The sequence below is a fragment of the Cottoperca gobio genome, chromosome 12, assembly GCF_900634415.1.
Source record: "Cottoperca gobio chromosome 12, fCotGob3.1, whole genome shotgun sequence".
In the NCBI taxonomy this organism is placed as follows: Eukaryota; Metazoa; Chordata; class Actinopteri; order Perciformes; family Bovichtidae; genus Cottoperca; species Cottoperca gobio.
In genome coordinates, this window is record NC_041366.1 from 14,740,470 (window position 1) to 14,762,174 (window position 21,705).

The 21,705-nt window shown below is 40.3% G+C and overlaps 1 protein-coding gene and 1 non-coding gene across 2 annotated transcripts; both read right to left on the bottom strand.

The window, feature by feature from the left end:
- Positions 1 to 4,081: 4,081 nt before the first annotated feature.
- ddx54 (DEAD (Asp-Glu-Ala-Asp) box polypeptide 54) lies at positions 4,082 to 10,997 on the bottom strand. Its single transcript, XM_029445431.1, has 20 exons — positions 10,695 to 10,997; positions 10,173 to 10,299; positions 9,843 to 9,913; positions 9,562 to 9,747; positions 9,408 to 9,457; positions 9,260 to 9,301; positions 9,062 to 9,157; positions 8,831 to 8,952; positions 8,629 to 8,690; positions 8,162 to 8,293; positions 7,808 to 8,018; positions 7,535 to 7,666; positions 7,205 to 7,426; positions 7,037 to 7,110; positions 6,735 to 6,947; positions 5,987 to 6,144; positions 5,777 to 5,890; positions 5,555 to 5,665; positions 5,286 to 5,452; positions 4,082 to 4,828 (listed from the first exon to the last, which is right to left on the bottom strand). The coding sequence occupies exons 1-20, from the start codon at positions 10,803 to 10,805 to the stop codon at positions 4,524 to 4,526; spliced, it is 2,706 nt and encodes a 901-aa protein (XP_029301291.1). The 5' UTR covers positions 10,806 to 10,997; the 3' UTR covers positions 4,082 to 4,523.
- trnac-gca (transfer RNA cysteine (anticodon GCA)) lies at positions 10,531 to 10,602 on the bottom strand. Its single transcript has one exon. It is a non-coding gene; the product is annotated as a tRNA-Cys (tRNA).
- Positions 10,998 to 21,705: the final 10,708 nt, after the last annotated feature.

Sequence of the window (21,705 nt, forward strand, 5' to 3'; positions counted from 1 at the left end):
TCCACAGAAATCGTTGAGGCAAGAGCGGCTAATGTCAGTCATGTTGGCCCTGTCATTCCTCAAGTGGCCTTTTGCCTCGTAAGCGATAGCCTGAGAAAGGGCAGCAATCTTATCATCGGAGGGAGCACACGGAGGAGAGCCAGACTGCAGGGACGGCTGCTCAGCACAGAATAAAACAGACACAACACACTCAAATATCTGAAAACAGATAATTGCTTTGATAATGGATTAAGATTAATGAGATAATTATAGGGGGGAAAGTCTCGACATATTGTTCATGTATATCTAGAAGGCAACACAAATTAAGGTGAGGGATTTTTTGATTGCAAAGATTTTCCAGATTAAAAGGATCATTCCACTTACTTATTTAGGCGACTTATCTGGCATTAATAATGAATTACTACTGTACATCTCAACTTATATTATTATCTACACTATTCCTGCATGTTAACACACAGCATTATTATTATTATTATTATTATTATTAACACTGTTATATATAAAATATTTTTATATATTTACTATTTATATTTTATCTATGTTTCTATTCTGGAATGGGAGTAACTGTAACTTAATCAAATCTTCGCCCCGGGGGTCAATAAAGTATTTCTGATTCTGATACAGATTCCCTTCTTACAGGTTTGAACCCACTCACTACACGTCATGTATGTATATGTTTTACACAATTGCTGACATTTTCCCTAAACAATAAGATGACTTTTAACCATTAGATTCCATATGGAAGTAAGTACATTGTTTTTGTCCCTTTCCATAGAGACAGATTATGTCCCCTGAGTACCAGACACTGCTATCCAGTTCTGCTCTGATTGGTCCAGGCTCAGAGTAGATCACAACCACTTAAGTGATGATGATCTTTGTGAGATCGAAACCTTGCTCTGTCAAATGTAATTTACTAGTTGCTATCAGTACAGTATGCAGAGTCTATGTCTGACTTCTATTTCTTCTGTTTGTTTTTTTAATCAACACTTGTAAAATGATTTGGATTTCTACACTGAGTTTATATATTCCAGGCACTGCAGCTCCTCACTCTAATTCATTTAACAATGCTATAATGAATCAATTTACGCAGACCAGAAATGCAGTTGCAAGCAGAGACGGTTCAGTAAAACAAGCAGCCACATTTTATGAGTCAGCTCATGAGCCATGATGTCAGAAAATCAAACATGGACAATTAAAAGGCGTAATAAAATCTGTTTGTTTTGTTTTCTTGGATGAAAAAGGCAACCATGTGTGAATACTTCCTTTAAGGCACGAACAAGTAGAGAAGTGCTTTTTTTTTTACAAGATGCTGAGATACACTGAAATGAATGGGTCAATCAATGGCCATGATCAGCAGTAATGCAAAGTTTATAATGTCATTAATTAATTAATAATCTATAACCAGTGGTATGTTCCCTTACATAAACATTTTTTCAATTTCACGCCTGTCGAATTGTGGGCAATGGTCAGGCGATGTCCTCTACAGCTACATAACTACCACCTAGCATTTATATCCCACTGTTATGGGAGCAGCAGTGCTCTGATGCTCAGGCTCTTTGGCGTATCTCAAGTGGATGCTGTGTCAGTCCTGGGAACCCTAAACAAAGATAAGCTGCCGTTCCTGATTACTGGAGAGCTGCTACAGCACTGGAGCGCTGCTGGGACGGGGAGAGGGGCCATCAGATAGACAAAGGGGGTGAGGGACGGTTTCACAGAGGACGGGGTATGAGGTAACTCAGTATCTCTGCGTGAGGATTAACTGATATCGTAGGCAACATAACCTCCTTCACCCCAGTTTGTTCCGGTCCCAGACAGTTAGGGGACAGACAGTACCAATGCCCTATCTGGATGTTGCTCTCCACAAATAACTTTTTATAGCCAGCCCGTGGGGTTTGCTAAGGTGTTTTATCAATCAGTTGAAATGAGCCACTTTAATATTCACATTAATCAGTTTCAGAGAGATTACTCTCCTTAAAAGAAATACAAATAACACAATTATATAAGTTTAATTAAGATAACGTACTTTTCGAAAGTGTGAATGTACTCTATCTCATAATCTGCTGTACGTACAGTATGCTCATTAAATGAGATGAATGTGTAGATGTCAAAATGTCTATTTAAAAACTATGTAGTATTTCTTTTTGTATCTGTTAATGTTTAATTTCATCATGATTCATTGATATTATCTTGGAATAAATCAAATATTGCAACATATTATTAGATTTTTATTGATCTATTATCTTGGTTTTATAATAAAATCTATCTTTATTTGCGATACTTATGAATAACAGTATAACCTTATAATTAGAAGTATCAAAAAGCAAGTAAATATATGTATGATACCTGGTATTAAGTTATAAATATACTTTAAATGTGTGTTAATTGATACAGCTGTGACTCGTCACAAACTAAACAGTAACTTGAAACTGATTTATCCCCTGGACGGTGTGTTTATGAATGGATGTTATTTAGAAGATCTCGCTGCTATGAAATATGACAGTGCTCTGGTGTTCGTCCCGTGACAATCTCCATGGTGATGCTGCCGTGTTTGGACCAAATACATTACCCATCTACACCCATTTTTGTGTCCATCTTTAGCAGCATTCACACAGTCGTCTGGAAGGCAAAAATCTCAGCCCTCGAGTAACTGCAGCCATGAATAACCTATGATGGCATGTACGCATATCATCCCAAAAACAGCTTGCACTGTAACCACATCCAGATGGACTGAGCCACTTGTCTCCCTCTCTCTCATTGGTGTAGCGCTGCTCTTTCCTCCGAGGCTGCTGCGCATGTGGTCGTGTTTTGCACCTTCCCAGCGGCTGACGAAATGAGACAATACTTCTTTTTTTTTTGCTGGATGATGGACTGTTGTATCTTCTGCAGGAAATAAATTACATGATCATTTGACATGTGTCCGGAAGAAAATGAGCACCGGATGTGATGCTTTTCAGATGCGAGACGACCAGCCCCATTATCGATGACAGAGAAACTAAAGTTCAGTATTATATTGTTGATGAATATAAACACAAGGATTATTGTTTTTAAAAAGTTAAACAATGACAATTTATGTCTTAATACAAATTAAATGCGTTTAATGTTCATCCTGCCTTGATATGAATAATATATTCAAAGAAATATTACATTAAATGCTAGTATTATAATAAAAAGTAGTAGTATAAAAATAGTACAGTACTAGCAGATGTCAAAAGTATAATAAATATATAAATATAAATAAATAATAAATAAATGTCTATTTCTTACATTCTCATATTATAGGTTAATATATAATCATTTCTAATTATATTTAAATAATAAAAAAATGATGTTTTGTATTTCTTTGTTAACATCTGAAGTGAATCTGGATGCTGATATTTAAGATACACTTGCAGCGCTCATTTTCCACCAACAGAGTGCAGCATCGTACCTTATGAAGATGCTGTACTATTTATAACAAGTACTATTTATGACTACTTAATTAAAAACATTATCACAGAACACCTTTACTGATCACATCCTTTATAGATGAATAATAAAAGTGTTGGACCGTGCCGTCTCCCTTAATAGGGGAATAGACTTTTGGAGGTTCACAGAAAACCCACTCACACAACCCAGTACCTCACTTTTCATTCACTTCATCCACTGGAGCACAAACTGGGAGCAATCCAGACTTTACACCAGCAGGAATATACGACACACCGACAAATATGAAGGCAAAAGACGGGGAACAAAGTTGCATCGAGCATCCTCTCAAAGCCTGTGGTTACCGACTGGGCTTTCATTTAAAATGTACAAAAGGACACCAGATAGAGAAAGTCAGACCACAGTTCCCCCCCCCCCCCCCTCCGACACTATAACCCTTTTTAATGGAGCTATATTGTCATCCCATATGTAGCCAGAGTTTCTCACGTCTTAAAATTTTTCTTCCAGACATAAGACTCCTGCTTTTTATAAGTTATGAACCAGAACCAGTTATGTCTAGCGCAGATCTGGACACTTGATAGTCCCTCCCTCATATCTGTGGTGTGCTGCAGAATCTTTTTGGTGATCACTTATTAGATTACAGTATAAGAAACGCAGCTTCAAGAATGAAAATGTATATATTTTGGAAAGTTACATTAAAAGACACACTTTAGTTTGTTGTAACTGCAACAAACTGCAAATGAAGAAGACACAGAACACGGTCTTATTCACATTTGTATTTTGCCGTCAGTTAATAATGTGTATAGAAATATCTCAGTACTCAAAAGCAATAATCTGCCAGCACGCATAACGGGGAAATATTCATTGGATTATTCTTGCACATACTGTGTCAAATTTAGAGTTCAGTAGTTCATCTCTACAGTCTAGAAATGCTTTCCTCAACTCATCCTCTCCTTTAATCCATAATCATGAAAGACACCGTGAAATTGTATAAGATGGTCTGGGAATATAATGGTCTTCATCATCCAGTCCCTTGTGGTGCCCTCCATCTCTATCGCACGCAATCATCCGGCCGAGATAGTCCTCCCTCTGTGTCCTCCTTACAGTCTCTTCTTCATTTTACCCTTCTTTGGACCACCGCGTCCAAAACCTGACTTCTTAACTTCTCCGAGCCACGGTTTGTTCTTGGTACGGAGATTTCTCATGCCGCCACCCTGCAAGAACTGGTGCTTCTGGTCTTTCTTGCGCTGCTTCAGGATCTGATCGGTCGTCTTCAGCTCTGAGCGCACTCTGTGGCCACCGGGTGACTGCTGCAGCCCTCCAGGGCTCTGGTAGTTAGGATTACTGCTACTGCCACGCCCGCGGCCACGGCCCCGACCACGACCACGACCACGACCTGGGAGACGAAGGATACAGAAACAAGGATTAAGAAAAAAAATGTACTTGCTTTTTTTCTTCAGTTCCACACGTACCATCAAATAAATACATTTACATACTTTAGGCTTGTAACGTAGAAAACGACTTGGAAATGAAATCAGACAATCGTCACAACACCTTTGTAGGTTGGGTATTTAAGATTTAAAATGGCAATATAAATATAATAATAATAATAATAATAATAATCTGGTTTAAAGGAATAGTTTGGCACTTTGGGAGAGACGATCGTTTGGTTTTATTCCAGAAGCCATTAGACTTGTGAACCGTCTAATGGAACCTCTGTGAGGAACCTTTTTAGTTCAGATTGTATTATTACAGTTTTGGTGCATCAAATAAAACGGATTAGTTCTTAAGTTAAGCAGATGCTCTCATACCTCCTCCTCCGCCGCCTCCTTCTTCTCCCCATCTTCCTCCTTCTCCTCCTCTTCCCCCTCTTCCTCCTCTTCCTCCTCTTCCCCCTCTTCCTCCTCCTCCTCCCCCTCCTCCTCTTCCTCCTCTTCCTCCTGGCCTCCTGCCTCGTGCTCCTCCTCCTTCGTCATCGGATCCACATCCTCCGTCATCAACCTTGTACTTTTTCTTCCACTCCTCGTAGCTTGACATGTCGTTAAGGGATACAATGTCTCAACAACGCAGCGGAATATATAGTCAGAGTGAGAGAGAACAGCGATAGTAAACAAGAACACAAAGAGGATACAAGTTCTTCCTGTTCTTCTTGTTTTCGATGACCTGTCCACCATCTGTTCTGATCTTCTTCTTATGGTCCTCCCTTCCCGCATCTCTCACGAAGCGCTTCTTCTTACGGTCCCTAAAAATGATAGAGAGACACTGAATTATGGTAAGAAATGGCAGAATCAGAAGCCTGAGGTGCCAGAAAGAGGAGGAGAGAGACAAGTTGAGAGTGAATTAAAATGTTCACCATTTCATTATGGTCTTGCTCTGGTTTAACTTGGCTGCATCATCTCCCATGAGGTCCAGGACAGCTGAGGAGGCCTGCTGATCAAAGGCACTGCCTTCTCCGCCGAGACTTAACCTAACACAGAACATTAGCCACAGGTTATAACAGGTAGAATTATACATTTTAACTACGCCTCACATTTTAAAGAACTGTCCATGGTTCACGCCTCACCCTCTCTCAGAGTTAAAGTCTTTGGGTCTGTAGGGGATGTAAAACTCCTCGTCTTTGCCCGTCTGTCTGCTTCTTTTGTCCCTTTGCGGTTCTTCCCCATCTTGAATGGCTTCTTGCAGGCTTCTCTTTTTTCCACCTACGACAACAGAGAACACCCCCTGGTGGAAACATGAAGAATTACACGTTAAACTTGTGTTGCCATTTAAAGAGCGATGTACAAAATGAGGATTTAAAAAAAAAAATAGCATACACTGCAGTGGAGATGTCACTTTGTCTTATCAAAACTTCTCACAGTTTAAAATGTATATATTTTAGAGCTGTATTGATGAGTCGATTAATTGATTAGCAAATGAACTGCAAAATAAATCAGCTATTTGCTGCTTTTCTTTATTGAAAAAGTTAATAACCTGAATATTTGGTTTGGTAGGCTCAACAAGACGTTTACTTGAATGAGACATAATAATCAGCAGCTTCATTGAAAATGATCTTTTTCAGCCCTTATTGATGCCTTTTAACATATAATGGATAATTGTTTGTTTTGTTCCTTCTTCAGCCGACTGTGGAACATTACTAGATGCCATTTCTTGCACCTGTATGAACTACCAAAACACACTGGATGTGGAGCACCGATGGTAAAAGAAAGCCCAAAAGGACACTCAACTCTACATGCAGATCTCACAATAAGAAAAACACGCTGTAGTTGGTTGGCTTCAAATCACAATACCACGGAAGCATGAGAGTTTCTTGCCTTTATATCGTCCTCTTCTTCGTCTGAGGCGTGTGTGATATCCTCGTCTGCAGTGGTGGTTGTGGGGTTGACGGGTTGATGCAGCCGGCTTTCTGCAGCCAGGTTGTCTCTCTGTTTGCTGAATTTGTCCACCAGACGTTTGTCCTTGGAGCGTTTGGCTCGCATCACCCCGCCAGCCTGTGTCTTACTGTTAGAGTTGATTTCGAAGATAGTCTGCAAGAAGAAAGTTGATGGGTTATGACAGGTTAGCAGAACATTGCAGCACATTGAGATACCTGCATTATTAATCTACGGTAACTCACCGCTTTGGATTTGTAGACTTTGATGGCATCAACTATTTGAAGGCGCTCCAGTTCCATTTTCTCTAAACCTAACCCTGAAACAAGATCAATCAAAAGTTACCAACTACTCTCTGAGCATCATCATCATCACTGCTGCTGTCCTCATTGTTCATCCTCCTCCAAACTGACCTAGTAATGGATGGACAGCCATGATAGACAGATCTGTGTTTTTGACCCGTCTGAAGGACTCAGGTGAGGGGCTTGGTCGAGACTTAAGATACTGCTTGTAGGCGTTCTCCGAGACATGGTGCAGGTTTTCCAGGTCCTGGGAGTTTTCGTGAGCAGTGAACAGATGAGCACTTTCGTCGTCCAGGATACTCTGAGGGACCCTGCCGAACACACCCTCTACACCTGCGGGGGGGGGGGGAGGTTTAGACCGGAGAGAGTGACAACAGAGAGCCAAAGACTGTGACAGCTGATCAACCCAAGAAGTTCTGGCGAGCTTTCCGTGGGGCCTACCTGGTGCGTGTTGAGGTGTGGCAAACTGAACAGGCCTTCCGAGGAAGAGGTGAAGGTCGTAGACAAAAGGCATCTCATCTGGACAAATCATGCTGTAGGCTATGCCACTGCGTCCAGCACGTCCCACACGGCCTGATGAGAAAAGATAGGTGATGACCAACGACCAAATTATCTTAATTACTTCTTCCCCTTATCAAAATTAGGTATAAATTTGAAAAATAAACTTTCATTCAAGGCAAATCGAGATCATCATTTGTTGTATAATCCACTCACCAACTCTGTGCAAGAAGAGCTTGGGCTTGGAGGGGAAGTTGTAGTTGATGACATTGTCCAGCATGGGAATGTCTATACCACGAGCAGCAACATCAGTCACAATTAGCACCATGGCTTTCCGGTGCACAAACTTCCCTATGTTGATCTTTCTGGCAGTCTGATCGAGGGCGCTGTAGATGTAGGCGCACTCCACACCTTCTAAAGTCAGCAGCTGGAGATCAAAACAAAATACAATGTTGTTTTTTTTTAGTTTTAATATAAAGAAACTTTCACAACTAGACTTGCTGAGCGTGTGAGGGTTCACTGAGGAAGAATACACACAATTAAGAGACACATCTGTTGTTGGGATCTTACCTCTTTGACGTACTCCACATGGTGTTTGGTGGCTACAAAGACCACCGTCTGCTCCTGAGGCTTCACTACGTTCCTCAGCAGGTGGAGCAGCAGTGCCTGCTTGTCATCCATACGCAGATGGAAAAATGACAACTGAGGGAAGACAGGAGAAAGTAAGACTTCGTACTGGATGGACAGCCATGAATAATTTCAAGGATTTAGCTCCAAGCGTTAGATGCACTTTTATTGTTCATATTAATTTAAATGATCAAATAACTAATAACAGAGGTCTTGGACTTTACAATTCTGCAGGAACATGTGATATTATTATATATTATTACTGAGCACACCCCTTCATTTATTTATCATAATAAAATATAAAATGTATTCAAAAATAAAAGTATGTTTTTATCTGTAAACCTTGGTTTCTATTGAAGAAACAATTCTAACTATTCTTTCATGTATAATAAACGGTGCCTTTTCTTTACCTTAATCTGGTCACTGAGTTTAGAATCCACATCCAAACGAATCAGAACTGGTTCAGTCAGCCCTGTACAATAAAAAAAAGCTTCTTTGGTTAACTTAAAAATGTAATGCGTATTATGATGATGATGATGATGATGATGATGCTCAAAAAACATATTCAATCATGATGGATGCATGTATAACAAAGCTGATGGTTGATCTCACCAGCTCTGGCAAACTCCACCAGCAGTTTGGGCAGTGTGGCAGAGAACAGCAGAGTCTGTCTGTTGTCTGGAAGCCTCCGGATGATCTCCTGAAGCTGATCAGCAAAACCCATTTCAAACAACCTGAGAGGAGGAAGAACACCGACAGGTTCACACATACATGCATGCAGGTGTGTATCCAAGCTGTGAGAAGAACATTGAACACCTTTAAAAAAAAAAATCCAATTCTCACCTGTCAGCCTCATCAAACACCACGTACTCGACACCCTGCAGCTTCAGGTTCATCTCCATGATAACGTGCATGAGGCGACCCGGGGTACCGATGATTCTGATGTGGGAGGGGGGGGGGGGAGAGATCAGGATTACAACATACAGTACATGAATGGGGAGAAACCACATTATGAGTTAGCACTACAACAAAAACACTCACATGTCGGGGTTTTCATGAAGAGCGGCAAACTGATCATCCATTCTGAAAAAGAGCAGAGACATTGCAGAGTTAAAAAAAAGGGACAACTGTACGTATTTCAGAGTATAACAGAAAACTAAAAGCAGAGGAATATTGAGAAGTCACACACCTGTCTCCACCAAGGATCAAGGCCGTCTTGAGGCCGGTGAATTTCCCCAACTACAATACCACAACACAGTGAGAGAGAGACAAATAAGAACCAGGGACAGCAGTAAATAATAGACGCAGAAAACAACAAACACTCATCAGTCTGTTCATCTGACCTCTTTTGTGAACTTCATGGTCTGCAGGGCCAACTCTCTGGTGGGGGTCAGGATGAGGGCTCTGGCTCCTGTGGTTGAAGGGGCTTTTAACTTCTCAAACATGGGCACCAGGAAGGCAGCCGTCTTACCGCTGCCAGTCCTAGCCATGGCTACTATATCCTTGCCATCCAAAATCACTGGGACAGTCTGAAAGTGGTGAAAATAAGAATTGTGCATGAAATACTGTGATGTTAGAAGTCACAAATGTTTGATTACATGATCCTAAATTGGTACTAACTTACCTTTCTTTGGATCGGAGTAGGGACTTTGTAACCCTTCCTCATGACACCTTTATATACGGGGTAACTGAGACCTGAAATCAAACATAACGTAGTTAAAGGAGATTTCCTCTAGGGAAACAGTGGATCAGACTGCATTGTATTTTATGTCCACATCTGCCAGTGGGCCACCATGACAACAGTACAGACTGAACAGTAGGCATAATATGTTAATTCCCCTACAGGAGAGAATTGATCATTGAAAATAAGTTGGAAAATATCAACATGTATCCGATATTGTGCATCCCTAACTCCAGGTAAGCAGTGGAGAAGCAGCCCTTCACTGGGTCTTACCCATGGACTGAAAGCCTCCAGACTTCTTTTTCTTCTTGTTCTGAGCTCTGACCAGCTGTCTGGTGTCTGGCTCCACATCTGACAGGCAGTCTGATGTGGTCGGGAACCGCATGAGTTTCCTTGATGGCTGTGAGACAAATAAGAAAAGACAACAATAGCTTGTTAACAACATGACACAGGTACGAAAAAAGAACAATTTTATCAATGCATTTTGCTAAATAATATCTCCAACACTGATACGGGGGTGACCTGTACCTTTAAGTTATTTTTCTATAATGCTCAAGACTACTTTGAGTATTATATTATAAACATTGTATTATGCATGTGTAATTAAAGCCAAATTTAGTGAAAACAAAACAGGGGGCATCCGGATTTGAACCGGGGACCTCTTGATCTGCAGTCAAATGCTCTACCACTGAGCTATACCCCCAACTACACTTTCATAGATGGTAAAGGGAAAATGTTCTTCCATTGCTATGTACTATATGTGTTCAAAAAGTTGTATTATGTATTTTTACTTACAGAATCATCGTCTTTAACTTCTGCAGCCAGCTCAAAGTCGGAGTCAGCCTCCTGGTGTCTGTTGCCTTTATATCTCCTCTTCATCATCGGTCTATTCTTTCGCTGCGCCATCCTCAAGCTGCAACGCTCTCTAAGACTGCCGTCGGTGACTTTACTGTACGGTTTATAAAATAAAACGGCGTCAAACACTAGTCGAAACAGCTCATGGCATCTCAACACATAACAACACGGTGCGCAGACATGTTAGACACACGTGTGAGCTACTTTTTCTGTGTCTTCTTCCGGTATGTGTGGTCACTGGTTTGTTGCATTAAAGTGCAACACCGCCACCTACTGCTGCGGAGCGCTACCTCGAGCTAAAAGCAGAGACGATAATAGATAGAAAGATAGAAGTCCAATCGGTCTACTCTTATCTTTTGCATATTTTACTCCGTCTTCATTTCCTTTTAGGCCATAATATTGTAGGTTGTGTAATTTAAATGATCTGTAACTCTTTGCAACGCCTCACAACGTATTTTGTGATGTAATAATGTCACATTTACTTCTCTGAGAGGATGTAGATTTGATGAACTGCACTTCAAAGCTAATAATCCAGCAGCTAAACCATATAACACAATTTTCCGGTCTTGCTTTTTCAATCCCCCCCTTAAATTAACTTAATTAATTCAGTGGAGAAGACTGATATTTTGTTTGAAATCTATAAGCCCTTGTGAACAGGAAGGAGCTGTATCCTGAAACCTGATCTGCAATGTCAGGCTCTTTTGGTTCATCTTCAAGAGCTGCACCTAAGATTGCTTGTGCTTTTTATATCTATTTTCTGTTTATAGTATTAAATCTTTTTTTTGCAAGAGTGGAGTGACATCCTGTCTAACTTTCTTCATCCATTGTTCATCCATGTATGGCACAAATACCAGAGAGAAATGTTTTAAAGAACATGTTCAGTTCAGTGTTTTTGTGTAGATGGCTACTCAGTTGATTTATGAGTGAGCACACACATACAGCATCCTCACCCTGTTGTCTCAAATACTGTGTTAGTATTTCTGTGTGTGCACTTGAAAGGCTGGTTCAGATGTATCATAGCAGAATCTTTATTTGAATTTGGATTGAACTGCAATTTTATTTAATAACCCCTTTATCCACATTCATTCACAATATATTATCAAATGTCCACGTCCATGAATATAGTGCATGATGTGACAGGAGCAGATGGCAGTACCCGATCATGTCTTGCATTTCCAGTGTACACTCATTAGGTTGCGCATTTGACAAAAATAATCTCATTTCATTTTATATATTTAAGAAAAATGAACAAAGCAGTTTTTTGGCCTAGAGTCAGATATCTTACTGTTAAAGTAATCTTTAGGCATTATGAGAACATTTCAAAGTAAGAGCATTTCCCTAATATGCTTCTATTGTGATGACTATATATTTATATAATTCAAAACTCATGGGGTAATCAGAGCTTTTCTTTTTTGTTGCGTAACTTTTCATGCTGTGACTGCATAGGACATTTTGGCAGGCAAAGCCTACCCATCCATGCAACAACTGTCACACTTATGCTACTGGAATCCTGAAATATGCTACGAGATTTCGGCACAAACATAAACTTAAAGACAGAATTGCTAGGTTTCAGCAGGCTTTATGCGCTGTGCTAATTTGGGGTTTAAATGCTAATTCTGTCCTTAAATTCCATATTTATTACACATGGGCTAGAATTTCATACGTCATTGTTTAAAATAGTGTTAATATTTAAAACAAAGCCGTATTTTGTCATTTCTTGTCAAATAATACCCTGTCATTGCTAATGACGTAAAAGAAAAAGATTTATCTCCGTTCATAAACATTGCCGTGCCAAAGTTCATGTGGAATATCCTCGCTCAACAGCCTTGAATCCAAATGAATCTAACACTATCTGTTGAATCTATTTACGGGGATCAAATAATAGTTTCTTACTTGTATTTGTATATTGATTTTGCTTAAAATGTTTTAGATGAAGTCATTTTGTCAAAATGTGTCGTTTGAAGCCTTCAATAATCCATTCATTCACTTCTCAGCACATTGATTATTGGGTAAATGTAAATGTCAGTGACGTTCCTGCATGTGGTTTCATTAAAATTTGAGGCCTGCTCAAGAAAACAGCTGCCCAAGACATTAAAAAGCAAATGAACTCTGGATGTACAGTGTGTTTGTGATTAGGAGCCAATATTAGGAAAAGATCTCAGCAGTGTTTCTTTTCTTCTCATTATTAATAAATATCATTTCTGTTTTGATCTGCTCGGAATTCATCTGTTTTTCATTATATGTATTATTAATGAAAATCTATTTATAAAGTGTGGTTTTGATTTATTACATTATAATAATGCATATTTTCTATTACTCAGTATGTCTTCATCTTACAGGACTTTAGCATTTGCTCATGACTTTCTGTTGTTAATAAGCAGACACAGTTGAATTCTTTTTAATCATCCAGTGGAAATGTGTCCTTTGGATGATAGCACTGACACTAATATGGCAGCCAAAGTGTGGACTGTTTGAAGTCAGTGGGCTGATGTACAGTAAATAAGTCAACACCATGGCAACAGCTCTGAACTAATGTCATTCATATTCCCTCACAGAGCCTGGCTGCGGTGGCCTGGAACCAAATCTGTTCAGGACGCTAAGAGGGATGACATGCGGTCAATAAGTGCCGCAGGCCACCAATAAGATCCGCTTTTGTTCTTAAAGGTGATTTAAGTGATAAAGCCTGAGGAGGATTGAGATATGAAGCTGGCAGGGATCTCAAGGTTGTGGTGTTTTCGACTTGGCATTCAAATAAAGCAAGTGTTGGCGTCCGTGTGTTATCAGGTCAGCCTCCAAAGCTCCTGGAAATGTCTTCACTTTCAATACACCCACTATGTCAAGCCCACATGTTGAAAACATGCTCCTGAATAATGCTTCATCTACATGAGTTTATGTTCTGATGTTGCTTATTATTCATGGTGCGGTTTCTATTGCTGTTAATGTGTATCATGGGAAGAAAATAGGGTAGCATGTTTTTATTTTCCTATTGGGAGCATGGCTACATAACGACCCACCTCTTACAAATCCATGACAGAGCCATGCCATTGATTTGGTAAAGTATAACGATAAGATCTATAAATGACAAACATACATGGATCTATGAGGACTTAATGTTGGCTCAACTAAGCTGCATTCTGAGCTATAGGGGACAGTGGCGTGTCTGATCTTTCAACAGCCTGTGGTTATAAATTGTGTCACATACAACATGGATTACATAGATATGCTGCTTTACTATGCGCTCAGTGACTAAATGGGCACTGAGTGAAAGTCTTTAGGAAAACAGATGTCAACATATCTCAGGTTGGATTTGTATAAAGATGCTCTCCAGCAGAGGGTGTGTGTAGCAGATGCTGACTCTAAGCCTTGGAGATTGGGGGGGGGGGGGGGGGGGAATGTTTAAATTAAGAAATTATTGAGGTTTGTAAAGCTAAGCCTTTAAATAGGGGTAGCAGTTAAATATTCTTCTACTTTATCTGTATCTATTTAATTATTTATCAGCCACTCTTTAAAAAGGCTGGTCGTGGATTCAGTGGACCTTTTAAAAATAGTCCAAACATCCAATTAGCATAGCGAGTGATGTGCCGCAGCATATCGTCCCTCCAGCAAGCCTTCAAATGCTGGTTTGATTTTCCATGCCAGACGCTCCACATCCAAGGGAAGAATTAATCTGGGAGATCTGATAACGGCTCCTCAAAAGGTTTTAAATGGCTGCATAAGAGGAAATAATGCCAGCTTTGGGGTTGCATCCCATTAAATGATTGTATCCTAATTGTGAAATGTGAGATTTATGACAACTGCTTTTTTTAGTGCGGAAAAACATATTTCAACGCTGAGAGACAATTCACTATGCGAAGTGTAAACTCAGACCTGTGTATGGATTTCAAACATTGTGTCACTCTGCTAGGTTGTGCATTAAATCAAAGCCAGTACTTTTCTGCAAGCCAATACAGAATATGCCTCTGGATCAGCAACCAGTGTGCATCATGCATCTGTGAATAACCTGGTGATGTCTCAGGGCAGTTGAAGAGAGGGTCAAAGCCCCTTGGGCTCATTGGGCTGGCATGGCAGTGCGAACGTGATAGTGCCACCCCCAGTGACAGCAGCAGATGGTGAGAAGTCCTCTGGGCTTTACCCTCAGGGCTGCAAGGCAGGGACACAGAGCAGCCATGCACAAAATACAAGGCCCCTGATTGGACCGTGCGTCTTAAAATGCCACGGGCTGATAAGGAGGAACAGCACTTACATGCTTCAGAGGACGTATAACTATGTTAACCCGGTAGTTTCTGTGGACCCTTCACTTAACCATCAGGGGAGATTGTAGCTTATTAGGTCAGTAAACTGGCATTGGCTGGATTGCAATTCTTAAAAAAAAATGGTAGGTTCAGTGTATCAGTGCATTGTAACCAAAATATGTGTATTTCATATAAAAAATGCCAGGGACCATAATTTAAAGAGAAATTCAGAAGTGCTTACATTTCCACAACTGGAGCTTAGCCTTTTGCTGAGACGTCTTCTTCTGCTTTATAAGGAGAATCCGGCTTTGCACTCCCTTTAGTGTAAAACTGCAGAGGCACATACATCCGGTCAAACTTTCAATTACTTGATATTCTGGGTGCTAAAAGGCAGTTTTCCTCCAAGGCTTCAGCAGTTAATCTTACAGCAAGTGCCAGCATTAAGGCGATACTCACAAGACATGTGACAAAAGCACAAAAACTTTCCCTAGAGGGAAGCGAAAGAGACCCTTGAGGATTTATCCAACCAGCCAAACTGGTGATGCATCAAAGTCCCTGAAAGTCTCAAACCTCGCTGATCTCCATGCAATTTCTAGACTTTTGTTTTGATTTAGCTGCACAAGCCTGGAGAATATTTTTCCCCGTTCTAGAGTATTGTGGTCAAACACTAGTGGATTACTGCTCATTAAAGCTGCTGAGAACCCGCTGGGCTGTGGTTAATACACGAGACTTAATGGCCATTTTCAGTTTCATCTCCTCTACACTTTTAGAGGAGTGTAATATGCGTTGACAGACGGCAAAAATGAAAGCCCACAGAGCAGAATTAACTTTTCATGTATTTCCTCCTCACGTCGTTGTTGTTTCTTTTTGGTCGCGGCTTGCACTGCCTCAGGGCTCAGTTCTTCTTCTGGTGTCTTAATTGCAATTTCATCAAGAATTTAAAGCCATGTAGCTTCTCTATTCTTGTCACTGTCACTCCAAGCTAGCCACCACAGGGGACTTCAAGGATATTTAAAGCAGCTATTGTGTGTCATAAGATAAGTCAGGAGCAGCTTGGGGAAGACTCACTTTCATCATTGTAGTACTGCTGGACTTCCTCTTCCCCCTCCGAATCCATCCTTCCCTCACTCTCTCTTTCATGGCTTTATCACTCAAAGCTCAAGCAGCTCAGCAGAATATAAATGAACAAGGGCTGTAAGATGGGAAAAGAGAGAAAAGGTCAAGACAAAAGTTGCATGCGCACATCAGCATTGGGACTTGTACAAGGACTGCTCTTTCATGCTTCACGCCACTCAGTCCGGTTGTATTGATACAAAATGAAAATTTCACATTATAGATTCATCACCCATGTCCATGACGAATGGAAATCTCTGGATGTTGAGCTGTGCGGGTGTGTGGGTGTGTGTTTTTGTGAGTGTGCATGTGAAATGTAGTGTTTCTTTTAGAATAAGTACATCACATAAGATAAGGCTCGTATTATGAGAAGAGTTCATGATCAAGCAAAAGTTTGACATCTTGGGAAATATGATTATTTTCGCTTTCTGGCAGAGAGTTAGAAGAGAAGAGTGATAACACTGTTTGAGTGTCAGTATCAGTGTTCTCCTTTAATTCTTAGCAAGAAAGTTAATAAGTGTATTTCACAAAATGTCAAACTATTCCTTTAAGGTTATTGTTTGCACACACACACACGCACACACACACACACACACACACACACACACACACACACACACACACACACACACACACATACACACAGGAATATTAATTAAAGCAAAGCTTAAAACAGCATCTTTTCCTCCCTCACTTCCTCATGCACACACTCGACTGTCCACATGACCATTCTACCTACCATATGCTTCACACAGATAGCACCCACTGCTGACACTTCTCTTCTCTCGCCCTGTTTTTCTTTCACACACACACACTCACACACACAAACACTGACTCATGAATAAAAGCACGGCAAGGAGGAGAGACAACTCACACACAGCTGCACACACTTACAAATACAAAGAGCCACATATGTGTGTGTGCAGAAACAGAACAAAAAAAAGACATATTTAGGCATTCTTTGTTTTGTAAATGAGCGGTAAAGGAAAAATAGCATGTCTGCATTCCACTGTAATCAAAACTTACGTGGAAAAATCTGCACTCGCCATTCAAAATATGTCTAAATATGAATGACAGCGATCATTGGCAGGCATCTATCAGGCTGGACCATATGTTGCTTTGGGTGGGGAGGGAAAGAGGGCTTACCGCAAAGCCTGCCTTATCCTCAGGCATTACAGTCTCTAAGAAAGGATTTACTCTTTAATTCTTGATTAGATAGAATTTTCTCTCCAGTATGCAAGCACAGTGATACACTGAGCTGAGATAACCTGCTATCCCTATTGGGGAAGTGTGTGTGTGTGTGTGTGTCATTGGCAATGCTCCCTCTCTGAGACACACACACACATTCACACACGCACCTACACACCAACCTGGCCCCCAAGGTGTGTCATCCCATTTAGCGTCTGGGTTTCTAACACATTGTAATAGGGCTATTATTAGAAGCGATGAATTATCAATCAGTAATTCATCCTGATTGATGTGTTTTCCCCATGTTGAAAAGGACCACACTCATATGCTACACTATTTGTTTGTTTGTTTTCTGTAATGAGAGAAGGTGGTGCTTTTTTCTTTTCTTCAGGGGATGATATGAGAGACAAGCGTTTCTTTTTTCTTTCCTTGTTGTGATCAAACCACGCGTTCCACCAGCTTCTCCTACTCAAGACGCGAGGAGACCACTAAGGAAGACATTCATTTATTTAGTTTCTTCACTCATTTATCTTCCTCCCCCTCGTCTCTTTGCCTGACTGGCTGCTGAGCTGACTGACTGCCTGGATGGTTGGCTCCCCCTCTCACTGGACAATCACTGGCAGTTAACTCACGCACTGCGTGAGCTCCGCAGAGGCTGGGGTGGAGAGAGACACTCGGGCTGCTCAAGCTTTGGAAAGTGGGATCTCTGTTAGGTTTCTATCTCTGTCTGTTTTGGTGGACTATTAGATGAGTGCTGAGGAAATCTCTGGCTCTCTCTCCTCCAGCACTTACCACTGACCACCACCACTGTGCTGCATCCATGACTTTACATACCTGGCTGGTGCATGGGCTTGGATTTATCTTGGTTTGGGCACTCAGCTTGAAACAGGGTGAGTAGGATGGGTTTTGGTATTGAAATGTATGGATACATTTGTAGTGCAAAAACACGTGTGTGTGTGTGTGTGTGTGTGTGTGTGTGTGTGTGTGTGTGTGTGTGTGTGTGTGTGTGTGCGTGTGCGTGTGCGTGCACGTGCGTGTGTGTGTGCGTGCATGCATGTGTGTGTGTTTGTGTATGTGTGTATGAGTGTGATATCGCAGGTACAATAATCTTCACTTACAAAAGCCTTTTACATGCAAAGTAATCATACCATAATGTACAAGTCAAACAGGTTATACTGAAGTATAGAAATACAAAGTAAATACAGTGAAAGTACCGTAAAAATCAACTATACAGCAGGATAATTAAATTTAATAGGCTGCTGAATGTTCCAGACCTAAACCAATTGAAAGGATTACAGGAACATAATGAACGACCATGTTGAAAGGTTATTCCGATGAATATGCCTTTGTTCTGCACATAATTGACCTGGGAGTTCAAATCTATGCCTCCAAACAATAGGTGATATTCGTAGGTGTCAAACTAAATTTCCCCATAGAGCCATAACGATTGACCTGTTTCGGCTTGGCTGCAACCTTTGTTTTCACTCGGGGCCATACTGGGGTGACGTCGCGTGCTGAGATGTTGTTTCGCTTGATTCGTATCTCAGTGTTTGGTCTGAGTCAGATCACCTCTGACCTCAACCCCAGACCAGACGGTGAAGTGAGCTCCTGGACAGACTACAGATGATCAATAGGGCATGAGGCAACATTAATGCAATATAATGCAGTTCATTATAAATAGTATCAGATTTTCAAATTAATGTTATTTCTTAAAAAAAGAAAAGAAAATGCAACACAAGTGATGATGATAGTATTATGGAGTTTTAATTGAACCATAACCTTCAAACAAACATCCACAGAGGATTTTAAGCTAATACCACAATAGCACACTATTTAATACCTATTATGTATTACATAATACTTAACCACAGTAATTACCTTACATTCCTAATTAGTCTCTAATAGGTTGCAGGTGCCCTAAATGCTCAAATAAATCCAAATGTTCTTATGATAATCCTTGAAATTCTTTTTGTTTCTCGCTTCGGCTGCTTACTTTTTCTCTACTGCTGTCTTCTTCTTAAAATGTTCTCATAAAAAATGCATAATGCTTATAATAGTGTTAATGGATGTAATTGACTCAGTGTTGAAATGCAGAGGATTGAAGATTGAAAATGTGCATGTTAAATGTACTCGATGCTAATAATTAATAAGATTAGATTTAGGTCACAATAGATTTAGATACATACAGAGTCAATCAACATTTACAATGCAAATTAGTAGAGGATGTGGTTATAATAAATTACATTGTGCCATTAAAGATGAATGTCTTTCCGATATGTCCTCATTACGACAAATCAGCTTGTTTGCCACGTGTTAATGACCGTTCCACTGCTTTGTATTTCCACAGTCACTACCCAGCTTTAATGACATACTCCAATATTCATAAGAGCTTTGGTGTATCACCAGCAGGGGAGTATGACACATCCCCTAAAGGTTAGCTTGTGCTCTATGTCCCTGTGAGGCTTTACATTGATTCCATCAGATTTCTAAAGTGATTTTTGTAAGAGCATTTGCCTGGGATTAGTTTGCTCCTGAAAGCTCCATCGCGGATTTTGGTCGGCTATTTAACAGTGCAGTCCCTAGCACTGAGTCCACAGGGATGCACAGATAAAGAGGGAGGATTGGTTTCAGCCAGAGCTGATCTACCATCTTCTGTGTGGGATTTCAGAGTTCAGCACAGGTGTGTCAGGGGTCTGAATTCCCGGACAATGCCTTTAAGCTCTGGTGGATTTGATCTGTTTAGCCTTACTTTCTTGAGAAAGTTAGACTGTGGCACCGGAGAAGAGGAAACTAAAGATGAAAGAGGTCTTTGGAAAATGTTATTTTTGAAGAGATGTGCTTTAAAATCCTCTATTGTATGATGATCCAATGTGTGCCAGCTCCTCTTTTAACAGCACATGGACCAAACCTATTTTGGCAAATGGTATAAAATGTTAACCGATGATTTTTAGGCACCAGTTGAGAAAGAAAAGTAAACAGCATAATCTTGCTGCATGTTGATTTAGCCCCTCTCGAGCCCCTCTCTGTGCTGTAGCTTCCACCACACCACTTATAGGGTGCTGAGTGGTAGAGACATGGCTTTGAGATCATAAGCTGGAGCTGGCAGGCAGACAGCTTGGGATGGGGTATACTAGGGTGAGTCACCCTTAAGTACACGGTGGAGAAGAGAAGCGAAGAGAAGAGAAGAGAAGAGAAGAGAAGAGAAGAGAAGAGAAGAGAAGAGAAGCGAAGAGAAGAGAAGCGAAGCGAAGAGAAGAGAAGAGAAGTAGTTGAGTACTGTCAACATGAGAAGATACTGACACAACTCCAAAGCAATGTTCCTTGTTTGAATGTTTAGGGGGAATCTTGATGCCTTTGAAATGTCATCTTGAAATAGCATGCAAGATATTGCTTTCAGTGGAATTGAAGATGTTTTAAAATTAGCTCATTTGCAGTGTTTATGTGCTGCATAGCTTCAGGAGGAAGGACTAAGACGCTATAATTTAGCTTCTCGGTTGTTAAAAATCATCTATATGTGACTCGGATGCTTTTGATGTATATTTGGAGTCAAGTCAAGTCGCTGTGCAACTTCGAACTTGGAGAACTTTAGATCTGAAGCAACAATATAGGTCACTACTAGCATAGGTGTGTCTGATTAGGTTAGGATGTCTTCCAGCAGCAACAGTCAGTTTTATTTAATGTGATTCCAAATATTTCGATGTACCAGACATGAAAATAAGAAAAATAAATGTAGTAGTAGTCTTTAAACATTTATGGTATACAGTATAATCTTATGTTGCAGGAGCTAAGGTTTTAAACATAGCTCATGGACATGCAGTATACACAAGGTATGCTGTTAATTGTCATGCATCCTAAAATGACCCACCTTTGTTGCAGGATTTTTGTAGTCTTTATGTTGTTTTATCTACACTCCATATTTGCAAATGTCATGTCCCCAGTTGAAGTATTTTTTCTGGATGTAGGTCAGAATACATCTGTGCCTAGAAAAGTCATAGGCTTATCTTTTCGATTATGTGAAAAATACATTTTTAAGGGATTACTTCACCCCCCAAAATCACCATTTTTACATCAATTACTCCCCCTGTGTTATGTTGAATTTGTAAATAAAACTTTGTTTTTCTGGATTGCCTCCACCGTGATTGAAGAATCCAAAAAGGAGAACATGCTTGATGAATTTAATTAAATAGGGGCCGCGTTTAACCACAGCAAAACTATATAAAATCATCGGTTTGCTGTGTCACAACTTGTGCAATATAATCCAAGTCTCACTACTTCCCAAACACATGCATATAAAAAGTACTTGCACAAACGAGCAGCGCCTGCCTGTTTTTACAGACGTGTATTAAATTCAGTAATTAAGTAATATACTATATATATAAACGAATGGTCAATTTGGGGGTAAAATATTCCTTTAAATC